Raw genomic sequence first — 10,895 nt, forward strand, 5'->3', positions numbered from 1 at the left:
AAAATTATTTAAGAAATTAAATGCAGTAAGAGATATTATTAGTTGTTTGTACTTAATAGATAAAAATTAACTTATTTTTATGTTTATCAATAATATGCTTTATCTATTTAAAAACTATATAAGCAATTTCATAGTTAAATAGCCAGCTAATTGTTAAAATCAGGAGTATGTTAAATCTTATTTTTGTCTGAGACAACATAGACACTTGTAAGTGGTCTAAAATCTGAGCAATCAAGTTTAACAACAGCAAAAGCAAATTCATTAAATAATTAAACAGTTGATAAAGATTTTTTTTATAGTATTTGTCTTAAAGTTATTATTCAAAAAATATATAATGTTAATTAAAAAAATAATTGCGGAATTAAATATTTATAATTAAGCTTAGTGTTATTAACTATTTGTTTTTTTCTATTTATGGATTTTGTGAGTTTTAAAATTAGTAAAAATGAAACTTGCATCACGAGAATCTGTAATCCATGTTATGCAAGCTGCTGCTGCATTAGGATGTCAATGTCCTGCTCACTCTCAAGCATATTCTGGTCAAGTATCCCAAAAGTGTAATCAATAAAATTTATTTATATGCTACACTTTATTAGTTGGTTATTATTTTTACTTGAAATCTTTTTCTAGAATAACTTTTTAAACCATTTATTTTAGCAAGTAAAAACAACACAAATGGATTAAAAGAATATGCTGTAGAAGTACTTTTTTTATTATTACTAGTTACTTATTTTTTTTGTTTTAGTTATTTAAATACTTTTTTATTAAAATATTTTTCCTAGATAATAATGATAACCTAAAAAAAAGAAGATATTTATATCCATTTGATGACTTTTAAGTTTATTGAATTCTATTTTGATAATAATTAATAATATTAGGCATTTATTGTTTGTTAAGATGGCTTGTTCAAATATTTGATATGGAAAAGGTGTTACAGCAGAAGTTGGGATGGTATTTTTGATTTATTTTTTTAAATGAACAAAAGCAGGAGTGTATTATTGAATGTTTTTTTTAAATACATACTCTTATATAAAAAGTAAACAAAAATCATATTAACAAATAGTATACTCAAAATTAGTTTGTGTTTTTTCTACATGAGTTCAAAACAACTTCTTTGTGCTTATATTTAAAAGAATGTTATTTCAAATGTTGTTTCAACTATCTTCTTTAACTTTTTTTTTTTAATATTTATTTATATAATTTTTCCAGGATTTCAAAAATTTAAAGGTGAAAAATATTGGTGTGTTTACAGATAAAAATGTAAGTACAAAAATTAATTTATTACTTTGTTTATATACTTCATGTTTTATAGGTTTCTAGATGTCTTTTCAGATACTCTTCCTTTCAGGGTTGGAAAAAACCCGGGTTTTTTTAAAAAAAACCCAGCCCACTGGGTTTTATTGGGTTTTATTGTGTTGTTTTAAAAATAGCTTTTTTTGCTTAGAAAATGAAAGACATAATACCTATTTTGCATAGTGTAGTTCTTAGTATTTTATTTGGTTTCTGATATTTATCTAATTCCAACTGTTTTGTAATGCTTCTGATCTTTTATATAGTTCCCTGGCTTGTTTTAAAAAAAACCCGGCTAAGAACACTAGCTTGTCATGATTTTGATGTCATAAAATCATCTTTATTTATTTTGTCATTTAAGGACATTAACTTTTATTAACTACCGCAATAGAATAAATTAAACAAAACAAGTTTAATTTACTAATTAAGAAAAACAAATCTAGAAGTATTATTTTCTAAATGTACATATTGTGAAATGTCTATTTTGTTTCAAATTTTTTCTCATTTGTTTTTAAATATTAAGTAATTAAATTTAATATTTAATTTTTTATTACTATTTAATATAAATTAATTTCTTTTTTTCTTAACATTTGTATAAATGAATTAAAATATCTTAATATTTTTTTTCATTATTTCTTAAAATTGCGGCTTTGCAAATAATAATTTTTTACTTTTAAAAAATTATTAACAAACAAAAAAAATTACTTGTTGCAAAGAAAAAAAAACTAAAGTTAATTACTTTACTAGCGCTTTTTTTTGTTACAAAGATTTAACCTTCCTAGTACCATTTATTTAAAAATATATACTGTTGTGTTTTTACTTGCATGAAGGCAAAAAAGTTAAATGTGTTATGAATATTTTTGATGCAATGTTATAAATATATAATTATACAATGAGTTAAAACATATTTATAAGCAATTTTAATTTTTTGTAAAAAATAGAAAAGGAAGAAGAAAAATTGAGAAAAGACAAATCTAATATTTTAAATTTGAATAATCTCTTTATTCAAAATTCTTTCTAAATTATAAGGAAATTTCTGTTTTCACTTTTTTGATATCACGCAATTTTTTAATTATATATAGCTGATGTAACTATTATAAAATATTATTTTTCTAAAGTATTATTTTTTGCAAAATAAAACTTATAAATATAAACGAAGACATTGCAAGAGTTATATTGCTTAAAGAGTAAATTCAAGCAAAAAAAAAAATAATAGAGTTATATCCATTAAAGAGTTTTTTTTTTTTTAATTATAAAAAGATAAACTCTTTCTAAGATGTCATTTAAAGTTTGTAATGTTTTTTTATTTTTTTGATAAAATCAATATATATATATATATATATATATATATATATATATATATATATATATATATATATATATATATATATATATATATATTTAATCTATTTATATATATACAGCCCTCAGAATTAGAGTCAACATGGCCAAACTGCCAATCTAAAATTTTTTATTATATATATATATATATATATATATTATATATATATATATATATATATATATATATATATATATATATATTATATATATATATATATATATATATATATATATATATCAGTGGTGTACACTTGACTTTTAAATGTTTGAGTTTTGACACTTGCAGGCATATGCAAACTCCAAACTTTTGTACCTTTATGCTTATATCAAAGAAGAATGTTTTGCAAAGAATTGGCGTGTTTATAGCTTGGGAACAAAAAAACCCTAATTTTTGGGCCCACCCAGCCATTAACGTGGGAGCAACAAGTTTATAAAATATTTTCTATACTATTTTTATCTAAATTCATATTCATCAACAAATTTCAAGTTTCATGCAATCATCTCTAAGTGTTCAGTTTTTATGACCCTGCAATGTTTGCAGCCCCCTCAAATTGAGGGGGTTAAAACTTTGTATGGTTATAGTTTTTGAAAAATAAGAGATTATTGCATGAAATTTGAAATTTAATGATGAATATAAATTTAGATAAAAATAGTAAAGAAAATATTTTATAAGCTTGTTGCTCCCACATTAGGGATGGGTGGGCCCAAAAATTAGGGGTTTTTTGTTCCCACGCTCCAATCACCCCGATTCTTTGCAAAACATTTTTTTTTTGATATAAGCATAAACATACAAAAGTTTGGAGTTTGCACAATGCCTGTAAGTGTCAAAACTCAAACATCTAAAAATCCAGTGTACATCACTGTATATATATATATATATATATATATATATATATATATATATATATATATATATATATATATATATATATATATATATATATAATCAATTATATATATTATCTATTATTTGTATATATATTATATATATATTATATATATATTATATATATATTATATATATATATATATATATATATATATATATATATATATATATATATATATATATATATATATATATATACACACAATAGATTAAATATATATTATCTATTATAAATATATTATCAATTATTTATATATATTATTTAAAGAACCCGTAACTAAATCTTATGTTACTAACTCCTGGAAATTCTTATCTCTAGTTTTTAAAAAATCTAGAAATTATTCTTACTATTATTAGTAAGGTCTTTGAATATTATCTATTATTTTGAGTATTATCTATTACTTTGAATATTATCTATTACTTTGAATATTATCTATTACTTTGAGTATTATCTATTACTTTGAGTATTATCTATTACTTTGAATATTATCTATTACTTTGAATATTATCTATTACTTTGAGTATCATCTATTACTTTAAATATTATCTATTACTTTGAGTGTTCTCTGTTATTTTGAATATTATCTGTTATTTTGAATATTATCTATTACTTTGAATATTATCTATTACTTTGAATATTATCTATTATTTTGAATATTATCTATTACTTTGAATATTATCTATTACTCTGAGTATTATCTATTACTTTGAATATTATCTTTTACTTTGAATATTATCTATTACTCTGAATATTATCTATTACTTTGAATATTATCTATTACTCTGAATATTATCTATTACTTTGAATATTATCTATTACTCTGAATATTATCTATTACTTTGAATATTATTATTAATTACTATTATTAGTAATTTATTAGTAACTATATTAGCTAAGTCTTTGGATATTTAGTTGACAAACTTTTATTATTTCATTTGAGTATAACAATGCTTTACTAGCAATGTTTATTGCTATGTTATTTAACAATGTTTTTTATTTATTTACTAAATAAACTTTAAATATCTCTTCTTGAATCTAACAGCTTACTTTCTGACAGTTAATACAGATTTTTTATTGCTCTTACTACTTATTCTACTTGTATATTGTAATAACAGAAAATTTTTATTTTCTATTAGATAGTAGCAATGATATATTATAGACTTGCAAAAAAATCTTGTGTGCTGGTCTTCTCCATAAGCTCATTTTAACAGATGTATCTGGAAAAAGTTTACAAATTATTAAATCATTTTTTTCAATCTATTTGCTGATGAAAAAATGATATACTCCAGTTTTGATAGAAAGTCATGCACCGTTAGCAATACAAACAATTTTTTTTTTTTAATTGCGTTTTAGAAAATGATTCTGCTACCTCAATTTTAACACACAAAACTCTCACTTATTCAAAATGTTTACAGCATTGGGCTCTATGTAAATTTATTATATTAAAGCATTGTGTCATTGACATTGAATTACTATCAGTATCACTCATGGAAGTTCAAATTAATTCTTGTGAAACTGCTTCAACTTTTGTATAAAAACTTTTAAAAATTTTTCCTTTAATGTACAAACCAAAGGAGGTTGGAATAAAAAAAAAGAAAAGGGGGGGGGGGTTTATTCCAGATCTAATAAACCTTGCCTTCCATGTTTTAAGCATGCAAGAGTAGTCTCTTCTATACTTGTTAGTAACTCCCAACAAAAATAGTGGTTGTTAGCAGCTTTGCAAGAATAAATTCACTACATCCTTATATAAATTAGTTATTAATAATTACTTCAAAAATCTTTTATATTACCCATGTTGCTTTTATATTACCCATGTTGCTTGTAAGACTTATTCTAACAACATTTGAAACAAGATCATTACATAGATTTCATTCAAATTAAAGCCAGAAAAGAAATTAATAGTAGTTCAAATGAGGTATGGATGAATATTTAAAGATAAAAAAGGTTTGAAAAGTTCAGATTTTTAATCAGTGCTATCTTTACCCACTGTCATCATAGGCAAATAGCAGGAGGCCACCATAAAAGTTTCTAAAGTCAATGACTTTATTTTTTGAGAGACCATTTTATCATTTAGAACCTTTTTTATTCTATGAAAGTTATCTTAAGTAAAATATATGTTATAATTATCATTTAATTGCAAGAAACAGGCTGACTTACTTACATTGATTGGTTTTAAAAGAAAGTGCCTATTGATTCATAAATTTTGTTTGTGCGTAGAGTTTTAAAATATAAAGTGATTTAAAGTACAACACGATGTGAACAGCTGTTTTTTAATTTCATTTTATTTTTTTTATTTTTGGAATGTGAAATTTGATAAAAATTTTAAATCATTATTCTACTGTATTTTAATTTATGTTATAATTTTATATTTTGTGTTTCAATAGTTTGAAAAAACTATTTTATTTTCAAAGCTGTTTTAAATATGCTATTGAATTTAATTTTATTCTTCAAAACAATTAATGTATTAGATAAGTGTACACAATAATGGTAATTAATATGTGAGATATAATTTAATAAACAAGTGAAATGCTAATTAAAATTGACAGTAAGAGTCTTATTGATTGTTTTGCTGATACCGTATGTTGTTAAAAAGTGTTTTAAAGCTAAACAGCATAAAAAATGATTTTTTGTACTTTGCGATTGTACTGGTGATGTTCTAATTACTAAATCAAGTTGAAGAAATATGCAGCAATACATAAAAAAAGCTTGTTGAATTTCATTGTGCATTTTCTTGGCCTAGAGGCCAGATTAAGAGATACCAGTAGGCTATTTTAAAACAGGGTTCCTTAACTGACATATTTCACCACTTTAAATATTATATAGCCTTTGTTGTAGCTGTTACCAGGCAAAACATTATTTTCAATTTTTAAATCTTTTTTTTGTCAACAGTCAACACATTAACATTTTTTATTTTAAATGTTGGTTATTTCTGAAAGTATAAGTCTATTGATTTTTACAAATTAGTTGGCAACAAATAATCTTAAGTCAAATGAATAATTTCAAAAAATTATCAGCTTCATTTGTGTTTTACAATTTTTTTTACTATTTCAGAAACAATTGTGAAAGTTCAAATAAATAACTTTAAATTTAATTAAATCAATTTTTTGCAAGCTTCTTAACCTCCCGGCTGTAAAAGAAGCGATAAAATCTTTAGAGAAGCATGGGGTGGTTTACCAAGTATTTGATGATGTTCGCATTGAACCTACTGATGAAAGGTAATCTTTAATTAAAATTTATTATGCTTCAAACAATTATTAGTGAATTTGTATTTAAGAAACCAAAAATAATTTATATATAAATTATATTTGAATTAATTTAGAATTTTATTAGAATAATTTACAAGCTATATTAGAATAAAAGTAAGAAAAAGAAAAAGTAAGACCACTCTTTTTTTACTTCACTTTTTACACTTGTTGAAGTTTTTTTGCCTAGATAATTGTCAAGATATTTATTTTGACAATTATCTTGACAATTATCTATCTAAATGTACAATCACTAATAAATAAGATAAATATCACTAATTAATAATCTTTTTATGCTTGTGATAGAAAAAGGCTTAGAAAAAACCTTTTTAAGTTTAAAAGAAGTATTTTTTAGTCATAAGTGGCTTTAAGGTATCTTTTAATGATACTTTAAGGTATCGTTATATTTTTAGTCATTGGTATCTTTAATGTATTTCATCATATCTTTAAGCCAACATTTTTGTACATTTATACAAGCAAAGTATTTTTTTTCGAAAAATTAAGTTTTGTAAATATTCAAACAAACAAGAATTCATAAAGAAAATAAATATGCCTTTTGAAAAATATGAAAATTTATAAAAAAAATGTTTCAAAATATTCTTTAAATTCTCTTAAACAAGATGAAACTTAATTTCAATTTTTAAAACGTAATATAAAACTTAAATTCTCTTCCCTAAAATAAAGTAGTTTAAACAATGTAGGGGATGCTGGGGAATAATGGGGTACTTAAAGAAATTCATCATAAAAGTGGCAAAAATGTTTAATATAAAACAGTTTTTTTTTTAAAATGATAAAATACAATACAATCTATTATCTGACAAAAGAAAAAGTCAATAGCATTAAATAAAAAAAAAATTGTTTAACATTTAAAAATCTTTAGAAAAAAAACTATTTTGCCCCATGCTAGGAGCAAAATGGGGTATATAATGTAACAATAACATGTTGTAGACTTTAGTTCACAAAGGCCAAGTAAAGCTTGGCCTTTTATCTTTTTCTTCTAAACAAGCACACAAGTAATGTGCCCAGCTGTGAAAATCAGTATAAGAAAATTAACTTTCAACATTAGTCAAGTAATTTTCTTAATAGTAGAGACAGGAAGTGTCTTCCTCTGAAATTTTTACTATTTTCCTCTTTTTAGATGCAGTGTTTTGTCTATCTACTTCAGCATTTTCGTTTTTTTTTTATATACATAACCATTTTTGTTTGTCATTTTGAGCCTTTTTCTTTTTTTTGATGGATTTCTCTCCTTTTTTTACTCAGGGTGTCTAATAGCGAAGCTCTATATAGAGAAGAGGTCAGGATTGCAGTTTTTCCTCTCTGTCTTGGTAGTCTTCTTTGCTGTTAATGCTTTGGTATTGGAATGATAAACCTTTGAAATTGATAAACCTTTTGAAATGATGGGGTATTAACATTGCTTGTAGAAGTAGTTAAAATACTGGAAAGTGGATATTATGCTGGCAAAATCAGATGATTGGCTTGTTGAAGCAATTGTATGGATGTTAGAAACATTCAGATTGGTACTAAAAGCAGAAATTTGGGTTGTAGGTACTATTGGATGATTGGTATTTACAGATAGATATCTGACAGAAGCACAGAGGTGGCTAGTAACAGCCATGTCAGGAAACTACTGATATTAATTTCAATAAAATTAATATCAGTAGTTTCTGCTGCCAGAAAGTCATCTTTGAAAAAAAAACATTCCTATTAACTGGCCATATGCCTGCTTTTTGGAAGCGGTTTATGGCATTTGTGGAAGCTTCCAAGTAGGCTGAGCCAAAAAGTGCAGCTATTTGAAATTAAGCTTGTGTGGAAGCTCAATTTCAAACAACTTGCTTGATTTTGGCTTTTGAGAAGTGTGGCTTCATAAAAGCCAAATCCAAGGGCTGCATTTGATGCGTACAATGAGGAGGCAAACCCCTGAATATTGAATATTTAGCCCCTGAATATTGAATAAATTTTCTTAACCGAACAATAAACAATTCTTTTTGTATTCACCCCCTTAAGTGACATTCAGACCATATATCAATGTGTGTATGTGTGTTGAGTTCATTTATTTTATTTTCATAAAAATGTCATATATAATTAGTCTACAATTTATTTAAAAACACTTGTGGTAAAATGGGGAATATCACATTATGCCCCATTTTACCACCGTTCACACATTTCAAAATACAAAAGTTTTGATAATACCTAGTTCTCTTAGTTTAATCTTAGTTGAATGATTCACATGTATCACATAAAATGAGCTCCACATGTATCACATAAAATGAGCTTCACATGTATCACATAAAATGAGCTTCACATGTATCACATAAAATAAGTCATATTTACTTAGGCAAGACAAATTTTGCTAAAATTTTAAACTAATCTAGTTTAGAAAAAAAATTTGAAACTACTCAGCTAAAAGCAAAATTAAAAGATATTTTACCCAAACAATTTTCCGGATTTTTAAAATACGACAATGGATGATCTATGGTATTTATAACTAGTGTTGTGAAAGCTTGACTTTATGGCCTAAAATTTTGTTTTCATTAACATCAAAAAAAATAATATATTTAATCATTTATCTAGGAATGTTTTTGTATTTTTTAATTTTGTGTTGTAACATATGTGTTTTTAGTCAGTTTGTTTTTGATAGTCATGAAAAGTACATAAATATTGAAGCATTACTAAAAAACATATTATTATATTATATATATTATTTCATCTAATAAACTTTTAGTGTTTGAAAGTTACAATCATTAAAACTTACAAACATCTCAATATGGAGATGGTGAAAACTTTACATGATCATAACTTACAAATCCCTCAATATGGAGATGGTGGAAACATTACATGATCATAAATTACAAATCTCTCAATAGGGAGATGGTGGAAACTTTACATGATCATAAATTACAAACCTCTCAATATGGAGATGGTGGTAACTTTACATGATCATAACTTACAAACCCTTCAACATTGAACACTAAAAGATTATTTGATGAAATTTAAAATCTGTTAACAAATTTAAATTTAGCAGAAAAATTTTTTTTTTTTTTCAAATTTGTTTTCCCCACACATGGGATAAAGATGCAAATTTTTATTGCTGTTACTGTTCCCGAGCCCCAACTAACAAAAGTTTTTTCAAAATATTTTCTTTTTTAACAATTTATTTTAGAAATAATACAAGCTTAAGTAGTGGTAGGTCATACTATTTAAAAACACAAGACCTAGTGGCAGCCAGTTTTATACAGTGGCACCTAGTGGCAGCCAGATTTATAAAGTGACACCTAGTGGCAATTAGATTTATAAAGTGGCACCTAATGGCAGCCAGGTTTATAAAATTTTAAAATAAACATAAAAGCAAAAAATATTTTGGTCATTTAAGAACAAAGTTTATAAAGTAAATTATAAGATATTAATTATATTTAAAGTTGCTATAAAACTGTTGTTAGCAATTTTAGTAAATGCATATAGTATATAGAGTAACATTAAATGTTGAGAAATATTAAATATAAATATTATTTATTAAAACTTTTTTTTTAACTTACCAATGCCTTTACTTCAACAACAATAATTTGTTTATTTATTTATATCTTAAACCATTTTAATTATTTTATATCATCTATATAATCGTTTAATACCTATATAATGTCTTTTATACTTTTGTCCTGTTACTAGCCCATTGTGCGTCCCAAAGTTTCATTACATGTGTGTTAATTGAGATAATGATGTTTTAACACCTATGTCATTTCGAGAATCTGTGAATTTTTCACTTTCAGAATGTATGGATATTTATAAACCAAATTTCTGTCCATGTAAAAAATTATTTATTTCTCTTGTAATTGTTGCGAGTCTTCTTTATTTGATATCAAGATATCATTTTGAGGCTGAAAGATTATGTACGTAAATTATAAGTATTAATGGTATGAAGCACCCTTCCCTGTGGTACACCACTATCTATATTGGCCCAATTTAAAATGCTTTCTTAACATATAAGTTACAATATAAACATACAAAAAAATCATAAAATATTTGAAATTTATGTTTTAATTTTTTTAATTTTAATGTTTTTTTTTTTAATTTTAATTTAATTTTTTAATTACACTTTTAGTTTCTAAAAAGCAATTGATTTTTCACGCAAACA

The 10,895-nt window shown here is 24.1% G+C and overlaps 1 protein-coding gene across 1 annotated transcript in view; it reads left to right on the forward strand.

The window, feature by feature from the left end:
* Window positions 1-445: 445 nt before the first annotated feature.
* The window catches only part of LOC100201794 (hydroxyacid-oxoacid transhydrogenase, mitochondrial), a 34,645-nt gene continuing 24,195 nt past the window's right edge, over window positions 446-10,895 (forward strand). Inside the window, 5 exon segments of the mRNA XM_065795023.1 lie at window positions 446-544; window positions 898-951; window positions 1,210-1,260; window positions 6,636-6,739; window positions 10,863-10,895. The exon segment at window positions 10,863-10,895 is cut by the window's right edge and continues 164 nt beyond it. Coding sequence (XP_065651095.1) covers window positions 446-544; window positions 898-951; window positions 1,210-1,260; window positions 6,636-6,739; window positions 10,863-10,895 — 341 coding nt within the window.

This window comes from Hydra vulgaris, chromosome 04, assembly GCF_038396675.1.
Source record: "Hydra vulgaris chromosome 04, alternate assembly HydraT2T_AEP".
In the NCBI taxonomy this organism is placed as follows: Eukaryota; Metazoa; Cnidaria; class Hydrozoa; order Anthoathecata; family Hydridae; genus Hydra; species Hydra vulgaris.